General features: G+C 43.2%; 1 protein-coding gene across 11 annotated transcripts in view; it reads left to right on the top strand.

Annotated features, from left to right (window-relative positions):
* Positions 1–21,439, top strand: part of OTULINL (OTU deubiquitinase with linear linkage specificity like) — a 32,053-nt gene extending 10,614 nt beyond the window's left edge. For 2 of the 11 annotated variants that reach the window (XR_007707841.1, XR_007707842.1), the window contains 9 exons: positions 9,305–9,464; positions 9,576–9,607; positions 9,705–9,796; positions 12,714–12,863; positions 13,704–13,832; positions 16,366–16,638; positions 19,481–19,696; positions 19,810–19,929; positions 21,120–21,439. Coding sequence is in view for 8 of the 11 variants with exons in the window: in XM_050708871.1 (XP_050564828.1) it covers positions 9,097–9,139; positions 9,305–9,464; positions 9,576–9,607; positions 9,705–9,796; positions 12,714–12,863; positions 13,704–13,832; positions 16,366–16,638; positions 19,481–19,660 (1,059 nt within the window). In the remaining 3 variants the exon portion in view is untranslated. Of the gene's footprint in view, positions 1–3,701; positions 4,015–9,011; positions 9,140–9,304; positions 9,465–9,575; positions 9,608–9,704; positions 9,797–12,713; positions 12,864–13,703; positions 13,833–16,365; positions 16,639–19,480 lie in introns of those variants that run through there. The other 9 variants (XM_035552678.2, XM_035552681.2, XM_050708871.1 and 6 more) reach the window with 6 other exon arrangements.
* Positions 21,440–22,115: the final 676 nt, after the last annotated feature.

Below are 22,115 nucleotides of genomic sequence, written 5' to 3'. Positions count from 1 at the left end.
CCACACAGCTGAGCCGTGGGAGTCACAGTGCCAAATCATGTTAGGGCAGACGAGGATGGCTGTAATTCAGTTGTTTTGAAAACACGAGGGAATAACCAGTGCTCAGGTGTCAAAAGGTTGTGCAGCTATGCTGCTGTCATTACACCCGCATAACTAAGTTTGCGAGCGTGATTTGGGTGGCATGAAGTTCATCTTAAGGAGCTTCTTAATTTCCTTTTAGTTTAGGCTATGAAACCGTTTTAAAAATTACCATCGGGCCCCATTAGTCCTGTTATATTCATGTTTTTATTCAGCCATCCTGACTTCTGAAAGAGTTGTAGTACTCCTTAAAGTCAAATGTTCATCTGCGTTGCTGTCTGATGTTTGACCCTGCATCACTTAAGGATCTGTTTTCTGCTGTGAGGGAATTTCTGAGGCCACAGCAGACATACAGCAGCATCCTTCCTGCACTCCCAGGCCGATGCAGCTTTCGTGTTGTGGGCCTGTCGGAGGGACAGGGAACTTCGCCCATGCACTCTGGTGCTGGGATTCCCGGCACAGCAGACCTGGGTGCGTGGCTGGGACACCGCAGAGCAGACACCGCAGCATGCTGCCTTCCAGAATCACAGAGAGAGAGCTGCTCGTTAACTAAAACATAATAGTTTCACGATGGAAAACTCAGGACTTGCGTGTACCAGCCACAGCAACATAAGAGTGGTTATTTGTGGCTAGGGATCTCGTGCCAGTACTGAGGTGCTAGACAGAGTTTAGTCTGTGTGTTGCGTGATTTGGTATGATGGGAAGTTGTTTTTCAATGAGCAGTGTAACTCATGGTTGGGTTATCTGTCGGCTGAACATACAGTAAGTCGGAGTTTCACCCCAGTGTGAGAAAAGGTGGAGACGGGTGCTGCTGTCCTTGTCTTGAGAAGGATACAGTGAGGGCAAACACGCTGTCAAATACTCCAGAGCAGCAGTAGATCACCTTGTGAAGTTTTTGAAAAAAAAATTGTGTCAGCAACTTCTAGTTTCTTTGTAGCCTTATTTTGTCACTGTAGTTCCTTCCTCATTTTTCACCACTGAGGAGCAATACTGTCTAGCTTTTTGCAGCCTCAGGATCCAGAGCCTGGCATTCGGGATTTCTCTATAGCTTGTGCTGGAAACTCTTGACGGGGAGGGGAGGTGTGTCCCGAGCTCCTGTCCCCATGCCACCAGCAAGGTCAGGTGCCACGTGCATGATGTGGCTGACAAGGCAACTTGTGCTGCCTGAAGATTGCTTTCAACAAACATTTATCAGAGGAGAAGGCTGCAGGCTGACCAGAGAAGCTGTGCTGTCTTATTTGAACTGTGTCACCTTAAGGTGGAGGGCTGAAAATCCAGGATGGTGTGGCTATGTATACACAGTCCCTACTTCTGTCGCCAGCTGTGTGTGTGATCTTTGGCAAGACCCTGTCTGAGATCCCTTGTCCATAATAACATGTTGCTAAGGTTGCCCAGACCTTAAGCGTTTAGAATTTGTGTTTCCAGGGCAGGGTGGTTGGGTTGATGCTGGGAAGGCAGCATGTGCCTTAACACCAAAGTATTGCCATGACATTGTCCTGCGCGTGGGGCTTTGACCATCATCCAGCGCTGTAGCATCAGTGCTGGGCAAGGCTCTGGGTCGGCTGCCGCAGGGAAACACTGGTATGGTTTTCATCGCTCCTAGCTGAGCTTGCACAGGCTCTGCCAAAATCCGTCATCCTGCAGACTTTGATGCTTTCTTTAGGTCTGTCAGACAGGGATGTCCTACCAGTTTCTCCCAGTTTTGTTCTGAGCACAGCTCAGAGCAATGTGTGCGCCTGCCGTGTTTACGCTGGAGCGACCTGCTGGCTTCCTCAGCGCTCTTCAGTTCTGGTTTCATTTCGTATCACTTCCTGTGCACGAATTTTAGCTGTGGCACACTTGCCAAAGGCTGAGGTTTTAAAAATAGGCACTTTCACATCACTGGAGATCTTCTAAACATTACGCTGCCACATTCCAAGGTTGGAAATGGCCCTAAATTCTGTATATCGTTTTCTTAGTTTCCAAGTGAAAATAAGTTGTGCCTTTGCCAAGTGCCACCCCCTCAAAAAGAGCTTGATATGTGAGGGTGACACCTGAGTGTATTTTACAGGGCTGCATCATCTGTACTTTATGTGGACCTCCCCACCTAGCTGCCAGGTGCTTGGGCAGCTGCTGCAAACGCTGTGGTGTCGCAGCACCGCGGTCTGTTGGTCCTGAGCACTGTGCTTGGAGCTCCTCGGGGCATCCAAGTGTCTGTAGTGGTATCGAAACTGCTTAACAATAACATTATGTGTTTTCACAGGCAGAGAACTTCCACGCAGAATATTTTGGGTTCTCGTATCACGTCTTAATGAAACGTTTGTACTAGCTATGACTTTGGTACTACCGCATGATCATAACGAAAATTTAAGCTATCTCAATGCAGTCGGTTTTCCATTCCAACGTGTCCTTTTTGCTTAAGATTTTAGGAAAGAAATGCATGGTAATGCACTCCCAGAAAACTGGCAGGGGACTCCTGTGTGTGTGAGCTAACTCAAGCATGTCAGCTTGAAAACGATGCCCTTTAAAAGATGAAGAGAGGGAGCACGGTTTAAAAAATACCAGCTGCCTCCATACTAATAGCATTATTGCCTGCAGAATAAAGCTGGAGCTGTGACTTTCATCAGGTTGGACGTTGAGAGGAGGAGGGAAAGAGACGCAAGACCAATTCCAGTCATTTGTATTCAAAGTGATGACTGATATTTTGCTTTCTGTTACTTTTCTCTTCTGTTTTTAATCCATCTTGGAAACAGGGAGAGAGACAAGCAGAACTCCCAAGCAGACAAACGATAATGCTGGAATAACCTCTGCGCACACCTCCTGGGAAAGCACGGGGATTGTGATCTGACGTGCCGCCAGGAGATGTTGCTTTTTAATCCTTATGAAAAATGCACAGCTCTGTGTAGCACTTTGTTATGTGCAGAGTCTGGTAGAGTTCTGGAGGGGGCTGTGCTGTGCAGGCAGATGTAAAATCAGAGTCATGGGGGTACAGCAGCAAAGATCTGCTGCGTGCCAGCGAATGGAGGTGGGAATGATGAGCTGCGTGGATGCAACCTGATCAGAGGGGCTCGCTTTTGGAGCAGGATCTTAACAAGATGCTGGTGTCAAACATATGCACTGCCTGCAAGACCAAGCAGCTGTTACTGATGGTGCTCAGGTGGTAAACAGGCTCAGATGAGTTCATTTTTTTGTTGTTGTCTGTCATGACGCTACCATGTTCCCTGGCTATTGCTTGGGATAATTGTTTGTCAACAAGTAGAAATGAAAAATTCCTCCTGCAGCGAGTGCCTGCCAAGTGGGCTGGCGTTTCTGGCTGCTTTCTCCCTGGAGCTACAGCCCTTCAGCAAAGGACCCCACGAGGTGTCAGACTGCTATTTAGCAAGGAGCTGCTGAGGGGCTGGGGACCCACCTGGGACATCCAGGGGCTGTTTTGTCCCCAGGCACCCCTGCAGCCTGCCAGACCCCTGCCTGGAGAGATGGTGCCTGCAATATGTCGGACTGGGGGGAAGTGCTGATGGCCGGCCTGGCTCACCACTAGCGACTGTGCATCCCTGGAGGGGTGGGCTGTAGGTACAGCTTGTCTGCTGTCTAGCAAACAGGATTTAAAATTCTTATTGCTAACATAAGACTTCGGCTTTTTTCCAGACCAAAGCTTCAGCTATCTAGACAAATCAACAGAAAAACCCAAGGCGTTCATACGACTCTGGCCTATTAGCGAAACTTAAGCAAAAGAAGACGTGCAGGAGGAAACTATTTACTTTACTCTGTCAATTTGGGTTGAGCACAGAAGAAAAAAAAAGTATTATAGAACCCATTTCGAAGAGTTGTGTCTGCAAATAGATAAAACAGAAACAAATGTGAGTGGCTTTAGGGATGACTCAACGTGCAGCTCAACAGCAGACAGAATAAGCACCCTTGGAGTGGGCTTCCTTGAAATAATGGATTTAGCGCTTTTACGTAAGTTCTGTTTGAAGTTTACAGGCATTAAATAGCGTTTCTGAACGAGGACAGATGTTTTTCCACATGAGGGAGAGAGAAAAAAGGAGGAATCAGCATAGCAGAAAATTCAGAGGCTCCTTCTTTAAAAGGAAGTTGATTTTATTTATGTTTAAGTCATGGTTAGGAAAAAGAGCTTTTAAGAAATACTTCAGGTTTTTTATGGTGTAAAAGCCTTTTCACATATTGCCGTGGACTGTAAAATCTCTGAAGGCTTCTGTCATGTTTTTTTTCTTACATAGATGGAAGTGTTGTTGAGCTTGATTCATCTGAAGGTCCCGGATGGCACCCTGTGCCTTAAGAAAAAGGAAACTGAATTATACAGGAGATCAAGCACTGACCTTTCCTTTTGTTCTTGTAGGAGTTTGTAGAGAAGAAATGGTATATGTGGGCTAAGGCACGCATTAATACCTTGACTGCGTAGATGAGATTGGTTCTGTGAAGGTAACCGTAATAGGGTGTGCTTTAGATAATCACGCAGCCGGTGAGAACTCATCGTGCCTGTTGCTACAGAGTGGGAGTAAGCGGCTGTCAGAGCTGGGTGGAAACGTTAACAGCAGCAGTCCGGGTCCTGTTAAAGACCAGGGAATCCAAATGAGGCTGCCTGCCTTTTTCATGTATTTTTCCTGAAAGACCTTTGCAGAACGGGGACGAGGGCTGAGAGAACATTTGAGACTCCTACACGGACCAGCTGTGTAAATAAAGGCTTTCTTGTCGGTGATGGGCCTCGGTGCTACAGAAACAATTCTGTTTTCTAGGTAATTGCATGATTCTGGTAACAGCTTGGGGCTGGGATTTTGTTTAATTTTGTTGGGTAGAAGCTGAGATGTGGTCAGTAGACATGGTTTAACTTTTGGTAAGTCACTGACAATTACTGTCTTTGCCTGTAAACGGTTCCTTCCCTTCTTATCCCAAGCAGAGATCCTAATCTCCAGTTGTTGCATCAGAACAGGTGAAGAAAGTTTGCTCAATGGGTTGACCTTGCTTTGCTTGGTAAAGGAAGGATTTCTTAATGAGATGGCTATTGAATCACCCAGTGCTTCCTGTATACCTTGTGTTTGATCTGTTCTGGGTTCGGTAGTTTCTCTTTTATTTATTTATTTATTTACGGCATGGTGCTGATAATAAACTCTGGGAAATCAAAGTAGTCACTTGGCACTGCTTATAAAGGCATGCTTCTTTCTTTTAAGCTGTTAGGGCTTGTAATTTATTGTAGCTATTCAGTCTGTATAATTAATAGTTTTTTGTCTCTTTTGGCTCAAAGAGTTGAGGTGTATGTGCGGATCTGTGTGGCACTCAATGGATGCCTGCTTTATAAGGATCAGTTTGATCTTGTTCCCATAAAAGAGGGAGTTAGCCAATTTTATGCTGTACCCTGGTACTTATGCTACACAGTTTGGAAAAACATAACGTGTAACAAAGACAGCTCTGCAGCACACACCGAGTGCGTGCAAACGTGGACCTCCTGGTGCCAAGCCTTGCTTCTGTTACTTAAGGTATTTAAGAAATTCCTCAGCTGGAGGCTCAAGAAAGCTGGAAAAGGGTCTGATATACAGCATCCCTGAGTCCTGCACTTTTTAGTGTAGGATCAAGGAATCCCAGGCTCTCTTTCTAGCTCTGGATCCAGGAGAGGAGTGAAAAGGAGGGTATGGGTGGGCAGCAGAAGGGTTGGATCAGGGGATCCCAAATTTTGTTCCTCTCTTTGGAGGAGGATATACCTGCTTTTTGGGAACTAGGTAACATGTATTATGTCCTATTTTCAATACTAAAATGAATGCAAGACTGTGAAGAGGAACGTCTTAAAAGCTGACTGTGGGACTTCCTTTAAATTTTGGAAGATACTCTGTCTTCCTCATGGCCTTGGTACAGGGTGGGGAGTAAGAAGGTGCAAGGTGCCATCACACTGCCATCCTGCAACATGCTCCAGTGCTGTGTACAGTGCTGCATGCTGGCTCCCCAGCTGATCCCCTACATCTTGCATTTCGTCAGTCACGTTTTGAAGGTGACAGCCTTCAAAAGAGTTGTGTGGGAGACTGTTGTGGGGCTTTTTTTCTTTTTAGTGACTTTTCTTGAGCTACAAGAGTTACTTGTGCAAGAAGCAGATGTTGCAGATGTCTCCTACTTGTCATTTTTCTGGCATTCTTTCTTCTGTGTGCCTCTCCTGCTGACTTCAGCAGGTTTGGCACCATCAGGAAGTTGATGATGTGGCATGAAAAGAAAACATGGTGCATTACGTACTTTGTAAGACAAACACTGCTATCAGCTCCTACCTCAGCGCTGTTCAGCCTCTGTTCATCAAAGTTTCTTCTTGGAGCTCTCTGAGACATCCTGGGGCTCTGCTGTCCTGTGTGGGAGAAGAGTTGAGCCTCCCAGTCCCTGCGGTGATGCTCGCAGTCAGCCTCCAAAGAGATGTCGTGTTGCAGAGCAGCCGGGCTGTAGCTGTCTGCAGAGAAAGAGAAGGGATTGGCATCCATATCCTAGGGGATGGACTGAGTTGAAAAATCTGTCGGTTTATTTTACTCCACTCCCCCCCCCTCCCCAGCATGTTATTAATTTAATTGCTCTTTGTTTTCTGAAGGGTTTTGGACGGGATAGGTAGGAGGAGGAGAGATCTATTTTAAATTGCTCTCTTCGTTAATCTGTGTCTTGTTCGTGATGTATTTTTATCTGCAGCACGTTGTGATCCAGCTGACACTTCTAGATGTCACTTGAATAAAAAAAAAAAGTAATTAAATTTCAAAGTGTGACATATTCAGTTAAAGTGGTAACTGAATTACCAAGTGCTGTTTGAACAGCAACTTTTCCATGACAGGAGGGAAAGTTTATGAAGACCAGGGTGTGCTGTAATAAAAGTCTAGTGAAAATACTCAAAATCACTTGTCTGCAGGTTTTCCCATCTCCTATTAGGCTTTTTGTTAGGGAAACTTTCTCCTTGGAGAACAGTTGCTCATGTAGTTGCTAACCCTGTGCCTTAAAAGGGGTTTTGTTGGACTCCCAACAAAAGGTTGGTTCTTTTTGCAGGATTAATGCCATCAAAAGCTTAGATTGCTCCTTTTACCATAAGAGCTCATGCTGATGCAGTTCTCTCATCTTTTTGCCTGTAAAAAGGGTTAAGGAAGAATTTTTTGCATGCTGTTGATCTGTTCACATACATCTCTGGTACCCAATAAAGCAAAGCATGTCAGTTGAATACACAAACCAGTTCCACTTTTTATAGTACCAGTTCGTTCAAAAAAGGGAACATACACTCATTTTAAATAATGAGATGGAAGGCTGCCACATCTTCCTGTAGGTACTGTATGTTTAAGTTGCTGTTAGCAAGTTTTGTTCAAATCATCATTGGTTTTTGAACAACAGTGTGACAGCCAAAACACTTGTTGACTGCATGGACCAAATAATATCTGTAAGCCTTTAAGTTCCATTCCAGTCAGCAGGAGGTTCAGTTATTTATGGTTGAATAAGATTTTTCAATGCTGATATTTCAATCCTAAAGAAGAGAGAATATATTGCTGTGCCTTGATTCTGCTAGGAGTGTTGTCTTCTACTAGTTCTCAGTTTTTGTTCTCTTGGTAGCAATTTGGGTGCTTATTAAGAAGGCATCTCTTGGTTTCCATCAGCAGTGTGTGCTCTAAGTGGGAGTATCCCAGTGTTTCCATGAGCTGTGACATTTTCGAACCATACAGCTGATGTTTTGCTGTCTGTTACTTGGGACCAGTAATAAACACTTCCTACAGCTTTGGCTTTTTGGTCTTCTTGGTTGTGTGCATGTGTGTCTGCGCTTTTCCTACTCAGCACATACAGGTTATGCCAGCTAAGCACTTGTTAGTGCGGCATGTGAGTAGAAGATAACAGGTCTGTCTTCTATGAATGGTGTTCGCAAGAGTATGGGTTTTGTGTAAATTTGTACTTGTGGCCAAAAAACTTTTCCCATTACCTCTTTAAAGTTTATTAATACCTTTACATTTACAGCTCTTAACCTGCCTCTTGTTCAAGGTAGGCACTAGTTACGGGTCTTGCGTCCAGACTACATGCGTATGACATCCTGTAATAAAGTTTCTTAAAACAACAGAATATTGGGAAAGGCCAAATATCAGCAGTGCTCCGTATATACACTACAGTGCTCATAAAAATGTATGTGTAGCTGTTGATCTCAGTGCCAAGGTTTGAATTCACATGCAACTCTGTGACTGGATAGCTTTCGACAGTGTATGGGCTTAAGCTCCTTGGAAAACTTAAGCCCCTCTTAAATTTCCTGTTACAGCCAGGAGGGGCAGAAGTTCAAATGACATAAAACTATGCTGAATGAATTATTCCCTTCATGGACTCCCTAGAGAATAATCTTTTCAGCCTTCTCTGGAGATGCCTTTAAAAAAAAAAAAGTTCTCTTAAAATTTTGTACAAAAACAATGAAGAAGTTACTAACAGAGCAGCTGTTGGTCATAAAATCTGGGAATTTCCTATGCTCAAATTTCAGCCAGAGAATACATTTCTCACTTAGGGAGCAGACTGCATTTGTCAGTTCCTCAGCCTCCATACCCTCTCTCAATTCTAGGGGTTTTGATTAACAGAAGACTACCAAACCTTTGTCTAGCCCTCCCAATAACACCAGAAGATCAACAGAACCCTGTCCTGGCTTATGTCAGTGAAGAACAGTGTGATTGCCCCCCCTTTGTGATCATCTCCTGAGCTTGCTACCAAATCCCTGGGGAGGAGTTTTCTCCTGAGTTTTAAATTGCCCCTAAACTTGCCCAAATTGAGCCAGGAACATTCCTTTAATTCCTGTGGCATTCATATGTTGCTTGGTCAGCTAATGCACTGCCTGATATGGCACATTTGCAGACTACATCTCCTAGGAACCTCTGGTCGTTAAAACCTTGACTTAATGGCAAAGTAATGACAGTACACGTCTCTGATCTAGCACATCCTGAAGCAATTTTTTTGTTGTTGTCATTGAACAGTTGCTTTGGTATCGGTCTTGTGAAGCCTTCCACTCTATTTTGACTATATATCTAGCCTTCATTGTGCGGAGGAAAGCTTGGAAGCATGAATGGTGTACACCCCAAAACCTATAAACTTGAAAAAACAAGTGAGTTACTAAACATACTGTGCCTTTGGCATTTCGTCTTGCGTTTTTCATTTGGAATGATATGGTGCTTGGATGATTTCTCTCTTGAAATTAAAAAAATAGAAGTATTGCTAAGCAGTGAAAGATTTTATTTTTTTTTTCTCTCTCTTTTTATCACTGTTGTAGGAAGGCATGAGGTGCAGTCCTGGACAAGAGCTACCAAACAATCTTTGTGTCTCATGTGGCAAAAAGTGAAAATACAGCTAACGCTAAGCATGTCTTTCCTCATTGCTGTTTTTTGGTATTGCAGAAGGCTATATGGCTTTTTAGCACAGCTATTGAAACGGTAGGTTTTTATTATGCAGACTTCTGATTTTTCAATGCTGTTGCTTATTTCAGTAAGTATTTTCCTTTGACAACCCATTTTTTGACACCTGTTTTATCATTTGGATTTCAGGTGGAGCAACTACCTTCAAAGAAAACTCATAAGTAATCTTCTTGTTTTCATTCTCCCTCCGTTAATCCCCCTGCCCTTTAAATGCAGAACAAGAGAAGGTAACTAATCTATGAATTAATCTTGATTTAGAGAATCACAGTGTGTTGGCAGAAGTTGATCTACTTGGCTATAGTGCAAGAGAATGGAAAGGAGAAACAAAGCAGGCCAAACATATGAGGGAGGTAAGAGTTAAAATTTAATCTCTGCACGTGGATGGGGGAGAGGTACCTGAGGAAAGAAGAGCAGTCAGTTCCAGAACAAGCAGCTGCTACAACTACCAGAGTTTGCTGCACCAGTTGTTTAAATGAAGAGAAAAATGGATAATGTTAGCATGAGTCCAAATAAAGAGTGCAGTAGAGCAGATCACAATCTAGATCAGATTTTAGTTTTACATCTTCTCCGAATTCTTCCCCATTGTACCAGCCACCCAAGCAGCGGCTGTAAGCAGTCAGGGTGAGCTCCCATTACAACAGCACGAAAATATGATCCCAAGCACTGCAGCCCAAATAACTTGGCCTTAGGCAGTGTCTCTTGTCTGAGACGCCAGCTGAGATCCTCTTAATAATCATACTTCTCATTGGGTTTTTATTTCTCATACCTTGTCATTTTAGCTGATAGTTTCTCACAGCTTAGTAGGTTTTCTGCTTAATTATGAGTCAAGGTGACAGAGCTGTGCTGTACCGCGCCAGACTTTATGTCCTGGATAGCTGAACTCCAGAGCCAGGGGCCTACTTACTTCAGGGCTCACTAATGCTAGTTAGCTGCTTTCTGTCTGCTCGTGTGTTCTCCAGCTCTGTGTTGTATGTGTGCTTACACCCTCATAGGCAGAAATGGCAGCTGCATTTCTCACAGAAGACATAAGGTATTGCACGTGCAAAGGGCTGTTGGCAGTTGTCTTGGTGGCCTTTGATGGAGGCAGTGTGGCAGACGGCATGCCAGGAGCAGTGGTGCGCTCTGAAGGGCCCTGACAGGTGCTTGCCGTTGCAGCAGTACTATAGTATCCTAATTTGTGATGGGGATGGGTCTCTAGGAGCAAAGAAGAGCAGATATCTATTTTGTGGCTCTCTGTTTCAATTGTGTTAAGTGTCAGTCACCAAGGGAGGCTTGGAGACTGTGGGCTGGATCTATACTTTTCTCATACAACTTCTAGCTGAAGTAGCTGTACGGGTGGTAGAGTAGTGGTATCTGTTAAAGAAAGCTTAGTGTTAAATCCAGTTGATCAGCTAACTGTGACGTTATATCCTGGCATCCTCATGGTGTGGTATTTCAGACCAGCTCAGCACAAATACGGCACCAGTCTGTATTTCTGATTATCTAATGATGGTGAGAACGCAGAAGGAGTTGTGCTGAGAGAGATCAAAGAGGTAGAGGGGGCAGGAGATGCAGTAGTAATGAGAGACACTGAATATCTGCCCTGGGCAACAGCTAGGGGGTTCAACTTCAAGGTGCTGCCAGTGACTGTTTCATGGGACAGTTTTTCAGGGAGCTTTAGGAAAGGAAGCATCCCTTGTCTTGGACCTGAAGTAGTGCATAGGATCTGCCTCAAGATACCGCTTTCTAATTACTATTGCTGCGCTCTGAAGCAGGAGACAGCATGTATTTGTATTCAACATCCTTACAAGACCAACAAATCAAAAGAATCCTTACAACTGCATCCACCTTCAGAAAGGGAAACTACATAAAAATGAGGAAGCTTGTTAAAAAGAACCTAAAAGACTGAACCTAAGAGACTTTAAGTATTTATAGTTGGTGTATTTGACGTGTATATTGTTTGAGGTCATGTTATTGGAATCACAGAGCAAATGTGTATCCAAAAGGAGTTGAGGATAGAAGGAAGTGGGGCTAAACATAAGGGAAGCATCAGGAAAAAAGAAGAAATCTTTCAAAAAAGCAGTTTTGAAAGTCCAAATGATGACTGGAGAAAAGATCCAACTTTCCAGATTAAATGCAGGAAAACAAGAATGCCAGAAGTGCCCAGAACAACACGCAACAAGGCTGAAAGTGATTTGGAGGAACAAGTATCTAAAGATAACACAACTTCTAATAAATTAGCAACCATATGCTGGGTAATGAGTCTTTCAGAAGATCTATGAGTCTGTTAGATGATCAGAGCTGAAAAGGAGACTCAGGGGAGCCTAGTGGATGGATGGTGACATTGGGCTGAAGTTGTCACTGTAAGAAGGATGTTTTAGGCTGAGGTCTCCTGAGAACCTGAACAAGCCCCACCTGCTTGCTGTCACCAAAAGGGGCAGTCCTTTGCTTGTCTTGCCTCTCCTTTTTCCTTGCCTCATTCTAGATGAGCAGTCGCTCTGCCTCTCTTGTGCTGACTGTTACATGTTCTTTTGGATGTGGTTCACCAGAAGGGCTAGCTGGCACAGCAGGTCATCCCAAAGGAGAGGCCTGACTCCCTGCTGTCATCTGCTCCTAGCATGTGCTCCCAGTACACCTCTTGTGCTGGCCCTGGCATTCATCGGATCCTTCTCTGAACCACCTGAACTTGTCAAAGTAGCAGGAAGCTAACCCCGCAGGAAGAATTCGTTAGGCTACAATAGTCTCAGCCGCTGCAAAGGAAGAGTGGGGGAGATTGCACAGCTAAGAAGTGGTATTGGCTGTGGTTGCTGTCACTCTTCCTTAGCCTTAGGTCATCACCGTGTGATGGGTTCAGGTCAGGATAAGATGATGTTTCTGCTAAAAGGAGAGTTCTCCAGATGCATGTTCCAGCCCTCTTGCTGCTCCACCCCATGTGTCAGCATAACTTGTGAAGTGACTGGGGTTAAAGCTGTTATGGCAAAGAAATTTTCACTGATCTCTTCTGATTTGGTGACCACGTAAATGTTTATGCTAGCAACAGTGCAAAGACTGGAGCACATAGCCAGGTTAAGAGACAGTGCAGAATCCCTTTTAAGGGGCAGTGCCAGTTTAAAGGTGTTTACAAAAACTATGATGTTAGGTCATTTTTGTGTATATAAAACTTATAAATATACTCTCTCTTTCCCTAGTTCCCTCTTATGAGTAGTTTGGAATTGGACCCCAGTTTAACATGGGCTTGATTCAAGTATTAAAATGTTTATTGCTAAATTTCTTGTTGGTCTGTTTTAGGCATATAATGAATTGTTTTGGAACTATCATATCAAGTATCTGCGACAGGTCAAGAAGGACAACTATTGCGTGCTAAGAGCAGTACTTTTTCAAATACTCAGCCAAGGCATTCCTTTTCCATCATGGATGAGGGAGAGAGATATCTTAAAGGTAAAATTCAGTTCCTAAATGAACATGATCTAGGGGCCGTTGCAATGCAGAAGGAAGCTTTGTTCAATGATAAAAGGGATATGTATGCTGTGGTAGTAGAGGAAAATTGTTATTGAAATTTAAAGAGAACTTTTTCAAATTCTTTGAACTATGCTTCACTGAAAAAGAGTCCCTGATCTAAATATAATGACATGAGCACGAGGTTTAAAATAGAGGGGAAAAAAAAAAGTGGCAAGATAAATGTTTCTGCTGCTCTGCTAGATTGCACTCCCTTAACACAAAAGGACTTGGCTCCCCCTCATTCACATCCATGTAAAATCCAGTGGCTCGTTTGGGAGCACAGCTGAAGAAAGCATCAAGCATAGCTGCTCAGCATGTTGCCGGAGCAGTGTGAGCTCTGTACTGGGTTCCAGGAGCTCTGTCAGGAGGCAGCAGTGGGGAGGTGGGTATCTGTAGCTGCTGCCTGTGGGGGCACACCTGCCAACTGGAAAGTGCCTGGAATCCTAGAAATCTTACTGAGTTTGGATGTATCCAGCTTTCCTAGAGTGTGGGCTATATATTTTGCTGAGAACATATTTTCTTCTTTTTTGGCTAGCATTGTTTTAAAAGTTTCTTAAGGACTTGGCAGTCGAATGGAGCTTCCTTAACATTTGATTTGTTCTGAAGCCTATTTCTATTTTTTGTTTGAGCTGTACAACCAGAGGATAGAACCACATCATAAACTAAAATGTGTTGCAATCTCTGTAGGCAAGTTTATATAACTTTGTTCTCCTTCTTGTTATGGTTATGATCTCTACTTAATTAATTTTCTTGTTTTTTTTTTTTGTTTTTTTCTTCCAGCTCCCTGAAAAGCTTTTGTATTCTCAAGGTTGCAACTGGATTCAGCAGTACAGTTTTGGTCCAGAAAGATATACAGGTCCCAACGCTTTTGGGAAATTACGCAAATGTATGGAAACATTAAAGACAAACGTGAGTATTTAGGAGGTGGTCGGGAGGCATAAAAGCACTGAGAAGTGGGTTGAAATTGAATTAGGGATCTTCAGTACATATTTCTGTGGCAGTCTGCTTCCCAGGTTCAGAGAGCTCAGCTACTGGTCAGGCCATCATTTTTCCTGCAGAGGAATTCAGTTTTTGGGGGGTTCTACAAGCTAAGTATTTGGGGTCTCCCAGCAAGTTAGGAAGGCCATCCTATCCACGGCTGTTACTGCATGGTTAGCTGCCCTTGCCATCAAGTGGCTCCTGCAATACCTCATAATTTCAACAAAAATAACTACATGCTATGGGGTATCCTCCTAGATTCCCTCCCCAAATTGGATGGAACAAACAAATGGTGCATTTTCTTCTCAATCTTGACTTTCCTCTGTTCTCCTCTCAGTTAAATGTTTTATTTATCATGTTCTATGATAGGTTCTCTCTGTAAGCCGAAGCACTTGATTACAGCAGCAACTCTAGTTTTAAACACTATTAGTGATAGTAACCAACCATTTTAGAACAACAACAAAATAATAACTAGACTTATTTAGCTATAGAAGCAAAGTATTAGGAAATAAAAAGAGGGAATTAAAACTGAGAACCAGTCCTTGTCTCTTGCCTGCAGTGTCAGCTGCCCATCTTCCAGGGATGTGTCTCATGGTTCTTGTGTGCAGTTATCATTTTGTCCTAGTTGCTCTTTGTTTGTCAGTGTTGGGTTGTTTGGCTTTTGTTTTTTATCTTCTTGTGGTTCTATGGAAATAACATCGACTTACAAAGCACTAAGCATTTAAACTGCATGCTTGTAAAGAAAAAATGTTTCAAGTCAGCATGGTAAACAAATCCATACAGTTTACAAATTGTTGCAGAGCAGCTTTATTATGTAGTGCGCTTTTACTGACCACGAGGTCTAACTCCCAGTTTTATTATTAAAAAAGATGCTGTTTGGCCAGTGAGATGGATTTTCACTTATTTTAACAAATGTTTTTATGGTACATTTAGAGGTGTGAAAAGAGCCAGCACTGGAAGTTAGGGTTCTGTTGCATTTAACTACCTGCTTGCTTCATTATTTAGCCAGTACCCCAAGAAACCTTGTGTGTTTTCACGGAGCTTGAACAGCCAGATTTAGTAAACGTTTCTTGGTGTCCAAAGCTTATAGATGCGTTTCTGCTGTAGCTTATCGTTTGAAGATGCAGGGAAAGTGGGCTCTGCCAGAAGTATATGAAGACTTTTGAGGAATATTAGTCAAATACCAGCATGTTTTTTCAAGAGGTTTGCTTTGCGCCCTGAACTCAGGAGTTTGAGCCTTCTCTCTCCAGACTTGCCTCTGTTGACCAAACTGCAGCAGAGTGCCCGGTTGTTGGCTAAGCCCAAGGCAGCCACCTCTCTGCTGCCCAGCTCCATCCTAATCTCGGAGGCTCCTGCCTGCAGATGCTGTTGTGCCTGGGCTGTGTAAGTCAATAGGCAACTTACACTCTAGGCTTTTCACTTAGGTAGCAGAGGTCCTCTAGCAAAGGGGCAGTAGTGGGTCATCCATTTGGTTTCATTTCTCATCTGTGAGAAAGGTCTTCAGGAATGCATGAGGAGGAGATTGAGGGATCTGTTTCTCAATTTAGTATTGCAGGTAAATTAGATTATTTTCTTTTTTTTGTTGTTGTTGCTACAGTTCAGTTTATGGCAGTTTCAACATATAAATGATACAAACACAGAATTAACTGAAACTAATTTGATTCCCAGTCACTGAGCATCATCTTTTGTTGTGATCCTAAAAAACCTTTTGGTTCCAAATGACAGCTTTTATCCACTGTGTTCAGAACTGGCTGCTTTAAGCTTTCTGGTTTGGTATCCTGTCCAATGTTATTATTAGTCTCCCGGCCAACCCTTTTCTAGGTGTGAGCACTGACATTTGACCCCCCTAGAGTAACACAGAGTTAAGGAGCTCTCATTATCAACAGTGAGCAGAATGAGAAATTCCTACCCACTGCAGTCCTACATGACCTCATGAAGCTGAAAGCTGAAGACATACAAATGGGTATAGTTCATAATAGCATGCTGGCATGTCCAGTTTATATAAGTTCCTTTTAACTGACCTGCTTCTGAATTAGGTTTGGCATCTAAAGAATTTAAGCTAGCATAACTTCAACATAAAGGATACTGTAGGAAAATAACTAAATTTTGGAAGCTGTAAGTTAAAAACAGGCCAGGAGTCATCACTTAATCTAAACTTTGCTCATGGTTTAGTGTGTGTTTGATGCACCCACATGGATTTTTCTACAACTTTCTCAGGTATTTTTGGTAGTTACGTTCCTTACAGACTCTTTACTTACAGTCATAGCTGGATTTTCTAGTGTGACAGTGGGTGGCTTTTGTATAGGGGAATTGCATTTGCTTTCTCGTAGCCTATCATTAGCATCCAGATGCTTGGAGCTCTATGTAGCAAATAGGTTCAGCTGGATAAATGGAAAATGAAATGAATAAGGTTTGAAATCTCACTGCAGAACCTGTAATTATTGTTCTTCTGTGTGCTTTCTAGTGGATTGAAATAAGTGGTACTAAAGATCACGAAGAAAGAGGAAACCTATGTAATGCACTCTTTTCTGATGAGAGCAAGGAGCACAAACTATATGAGGCCATAAAATTCATCATGCTTTATGAAGTTGTCGAAGCCTATGAGCAGATAAAGAACAGGGAAGAACCTATACCTCATCTTTTTAGCCTCCTCCTTGCTCGGGATACTTCGTCTGACCCTTTGAGTTTCATGATGAATCATCTGAATTCCATAGGTGACTCTGGTTGCCTAGACCAGGTAATGATACAAATGAAAAACAAATCACAATTATTCACCTAATGACATCAGAGATGGAATATATTGTACATCATCTGTGATAATTGGTCTATTTTTTTCTTTGGGATGTAGGGAAGTGCACTGCAGACAGGCATTTATCTTCCAAGGAGATAAAAAAAAAAAAAAAAGCAATAAAATAGGTTGACAGCTTTCTTGCCAGGCCAGAAATAAGTGCTGTGAGCTGTCAATGAGACAGCTTAGAGCTTTCCAATGGGTGAAATTATTTTTCATAATCAGTTTCAGTTTATCAAGTTAATCGTTAGATGTTGCATTCCCCTTCAGTTTGATGTAACTCGATACTTTATGCTCTGTCTGGCTATGCCCAAGGATGTGAGCTTTTTCCAAAGCATTTTTCCAGATTAAGGCAGCTCTTGCAAGTAGTGTGGAAGAAGAGCCAGTTCTCAAGCTTAATATGCATGAAGTACAAAGAAATGTTTCCTTTCACCATTATATTTTGCTAGCAAGTGATCACAAGGTGGCAGCCTTCCCATTTTCCAAGGTGTATCAATCTTTTAATAAATGTTAGTCCCTTCTTGCTCCTCAGTAAGGTGTGTGAAACAAGTTTGGGAGCAGATTATATATTGTGTAAGGTGGAAGACGGATGTTTCCAAAGCTGCATCTGTTAGCCAGAGTACCCTAACATGCAAAAGAGCAGTGGAAAGATGGCTGGGACACTGAGAATATCCTCAATCTTTTAATTTTCTTACTTCGGTTACAAAAGGGCCTTTGTAATTCTTTGTCTACTGTTTTGAGATAAGCTAGGTGACTTGCTTTAACTTAGATTTCTAAAACGAAGAATAATCCAAGTCTAGAAATACACGTCAGACACAGACACAGATTTCTAGGTTGGAAGAGACCTCAAGATCATCGAGTCCAACCTCCGACCTAACACTAAGTACTCCACTAAACCATATCGCTAAGCTCTACATCTAAACGTCTTTTAAAGACCTCCAGGGATGGTGACTCCACCACCTCCCTGGGCAGCCCGTTCCAATGCTTAATAACCCTTTCGGTAAAGAAGTACTTCCTAACATCCAACCTAAAACTCCCCTGGCGCAACTTTCACCCATTCCCCCTCGTCCTGTCACCAGGCATGTGGGAGAACAGACCAACCCCCACCTCGCTACAGCCTCCTTTAAGGTAACTGTAGAAAGCGATAAGGTCGCCCCTGAGCCTCCTCTTCTCCAGGCTGAACAACCCCAGCTCCCTCAGCCACTCCTCGTAAGACTTGTTCTCCAGACCCCTCACCAGCTTGGTCGCCCTTCTCTGGACTCGCTTGAGCACGTCCATGTCCTCCCTGTAGCGAGGGGCCCAAAACTGAACACAGTACTCGAGGTGCGGCCTCACCAGAGCCGAGTACAGGGGGACAATCACCTCCCTAGACCTGCTGGCCACACTGCTTCTTATACAGGCCAGGATGCTGTTGGCCTTCTTGGCCACCTGAGCACACTGCTGGCTCATATTCAGCGGACTGTCAACCAATACTCCCAGGTCCTTCTCGGCCAGGCAGCTTTCCAACCACTCATCTCCCAGCCTGTAGCTCTGCTTGGGGTTGTTGCGCCCCAGGTGCAGGACCCGGCACTTGGCCTTGTTGAACTTCATACAGTTGACCTCAGCCCATTGCTCCAGCCTATCCAGATCCTCCTGCAGAGCCTTCCTGCCCTCGAGCAGATCGACACACGCACTTAGCTTGGTGTCATCTGCAAACTTACTGAGGGTGCACTGGATGCCCTCATCCAGATCATCGATAAAGATATTAAAGAGGACCGGCCCCAGTACCGAGCCCTGGGGGACACCACTTGTGACCAGCCTCCAACCAGATTTGACTCCATTCACCACAACTCTCTGGGCCCGGCTATCCAGCCAGTTTCTAACCCAGCGAAGCGTACGCCAGTCCAAGCCCCGAGCAGCCAGTTTCTTGAGGAGAATGTTGTGGGGAACGGTGTCAAAAGCCTTACTGAGGTCAAGGTAAACCACATCCACAGCCCTTCCCTCATCCACCAAGCGCGTCACTTTGTCATAGAAGGAGATCAGGTTCGTCAAGCAGGACCTGTCTTTCATAAACCCATGCTGACTGGGCCTGATCGCCTGCTTGCCCTGCAAGTGCCGCGTGATGACCCTCAAGATAATCTGCTCCATGAGCTTTCCTGGCACTGAGGTCAAACTGACAGGCCTATAGTTCCCCGGGTCTGCCCTCCGGCCCTTCTTGTAGATGGGCGTCACATTGGCTAGCCGCCAGTCAACTGGGACCTCCCCCGATAGCCAGGACTGCCGATAAATGATGGAAAGCGGCTCGGCCAGCTCCTCCGCCAGTTCTTTCAGTACCCTCGGGTGCATCCCATCCGGCCCCGTCGACTTGCGCACATCCAAGCTTCTTAGCAGGTCGCCAACCATTTCCTCATGAATAGCGAAGGCCACATCCTGCTCCCCATCCCCTTCCACCAGCTCAGGGCACTGGGTATCCAGAGAACAACCGGTATTGCCGCTAAAGACTGAGGCAAAGGCGGCATTAAGCACCTCAGCCTTTTCCTCATCCTTAGTAACTAGGTTTCCCCTCGCATCCAGTAAAGGATGGAGATTCTCCTTAGTCCTCCGTTTCGCGCTGATATATTTGTAAAAGGATTTTTTGTTGTCTTTAACGGCAGTAGCCAGGTTGAGCTCCAGATGAGCTTTGGCCTTTCTAATTTTCTCCCTGCACAGCCTCGCTACATCCTTGTAGTCCTCCTCAGTGGCCCGCCCTTTTTTCCAAAGATTATAAACCCTCTTTTTTCTGCTAAGTCTTACAGGCCTGTTTTATTTTTAGGTTGAAATATTTCTTCTTGGATACTTACTTGAAGTGAAGATTAGAGTTTACAGACTGCATAGGTTTAATACTGAAGATTTTCAAGTAAACTATCCAGATGAGTACCGAAGGGAATGGAATGAGGTTTCTCTCCTGACTGAGGATGACCACTATTATCACATCCCTGTTATCAGAACATGAAGGACCAGTGACTGTTCTTTTCCTTTGTATAATATAGTGAGTAACCGGTTCCAGTGAATTAAGTTTCTAATTGGCGGCAGAAATGCACGTTGATGATTACAAAATGATTTGTGGGCTTATTGTGTAAACACTTTGCTTTCCCATTACAGCTCAATTCACTGCCAGTCAGCCATAAAGAAGCATAAAATATAATGTTATATACTGTCTGGGTGTCATATTTGAGGGTTGTTGGACACACAAGATTAGACTGAATGACCAAGAAAGAAAAGGTAACGTTATGTTTTCCTTTGTTAGGCTAATGGTTTATTCTGGCAATATCTGGATGGTTTAAACTTAAGTTCCTAAAGCAATTCCTGCCTTTCCCTTTTCTGTCCCTAGCTAGGGTGGATGAATCACACAGGAGGCAACTCCTGGGGTCCCGAGTTTATACTCCAGGACATGAAACTTGCACTGATTTGAGGCTGCCCAGCATGTGAGGCTGTAAACTAGGGCCACTGTGTAGCTGACTCAGATCACATCATGCTTTCACAGTTGCAGTGTCTCCCTCCAGAGACAGAAAGAGCAAACAGCTGCAGACTGTAGTTACTTCAGACACTTGAAATTAAGCTGTCTGCACTCAGTACTGATATCTGAAGCTGAAGAAGTGTTACAAAGAATGAGAGAAAAACCACACACACACACACACACACACACACACAAGAATATAGTGCCAGATAAAAGTTTAGACTCCAGTGTTTGAAGAAATCTGTCTGGGACAACTAAATGAGACTTACTTTATTACATGGGACCTTTTGCCTGATTCTATTTTCTAAAAGGCTCACTTGTGTTTTGATTATTTCTAAAATGAGGGACCTTAACTTGTACAAATATTAAAATGATACAGTAGATCTTGCAAAATATTTGTGAAATACTTAAAATCCCATAGGTATCAGTTACATTGAAAAAGTGGGGGGTTATTATTAGCTAAAGTCTCTTCTTTCATTGTCGTACAGATACAGGAGTAGGTAGGTTTGGTTTTAATTCCTGCAGGGGAAAATAGAAGCCCCTAGTAGTAATTAAGTCCCTTTAGTAGTAATTAAGAATACAAAACTGTAATCTGGGCATGCAGGAGCTACAGCAGTTGAATGTGGTAACTAAATGGTAATGCTTGGAGTGCACAAAGACTGCTCTGCTCCTTTGTGCAAAGGAAAGAAATTTTATCCCTTACAGTCCTTTTATTTGTATGTATATGTATTTATAAATACAAACACCTGAGTGCTGTATTATAGCAGGTTTGTTTCTTGAAAGTTTTTCCAAGTTCAGTTTTGTTCAGCAGTTTGTAGCTTTTAATTAAAAAGGCTTGATACATACAAGAATTTCATCTCATCAAGACCTGCATGTCGAATATTTAGTTTAAAAAACAAACAAACAAAAAACCAACTTTTTTCACTGAAAATTTTCACTTTTTTTCCCACTTTAGATTTGGTTCTGCTCCATGTGGGGAAATGTTATAATGCCTGGGCATAGGGTATTGTTGTCTGTTTTTCATCAACAGTATGTATAACACTTGCACCTATCAATAAACTTGTCTATATTTTATTCTTGTTTTGGTACAAGCAGACATACCAAAAAATTGTATACTTTTATAGAGAGCTTTTTAATTGTTTGCTATTATTTATGAATAGCAATGCAAAAGCATGATAGCTGAAAGTGCTAAATTGTCAAAATGTATGTTTATGTAATGTCAAGCACCTTAATAGAAGGGAATTAATAAAGATCTAACACAGACAGTGAAATTTATCTCGCCAATTTGGATGTTTACGTGTGATCTAAGTCACCTTGGGCACTCTGCAAGGTCAGTGGAGTTGAAGGCAGTTAAGCAGAGGAATTGATCTCCAGAAGAACATGAACATGGTTCCTCCTCATTGACTGTAATGGGAGCTGGCAGTGACCAGCATACAAATACCTGGTCTAGATGTCTGAGGTGAAGTAGTTCCAGGAATCCAGAAAAGATGTGTTGAAACATCAGATGTCAGTAGTGCTGGCTGAATCACGACAACAGCAGAAGTGAGATGTGAAGGAGGAGAAATTTCAGGTGAGGATAATTGCAAGTCTTACACATGAAGTCAGAAAGTGCTCTGAGAAACATTGAGACAGGTTTGGAGCTGCACTGGTTTTAATTGTGTTTTCTGATAATTCATTTTAGCTACGGATAAAGCAAATATTTTATGTACAAAGGAATGTATATACATATGTATAAAATATACAAGTATATAAATGTAAATATGTATATATGAAAAAAAAATCATCCTGAATCAGTGGTTACAGACAAGCTTGCTGTAGGAATCCAGAAAGCTAAGCACTAAGACATGCACTGGAGAGCTCTGTTCTACTGATGTCAAGTGATCAAAGAGCTCTTCTCATCTTCTGAACCTGTGATTACTGCCTTTCTGCTCTTGAACTTTGGAAGGCTGTC

The sequence above is a fragment of the Cygnus atratus genome, chromosome 2 (assembly GCF_013377495.2).
Source record: "Cygnus atratus isolate AKBS03 ecotype Queensland, Australia chromosome 2, CAtr_DNAZoo_HiC_assembly, whole genome shotgun sequence".
Taxonomy (NCBI): Eukaryota; Metazoa; Chordata; class Aves; order Anseriformes; family Anatidae; genus Cygnus; species Cygnus atratus.
This window is presented reverse-complemented; position numbering and strand designations above follow the sequence as displayed.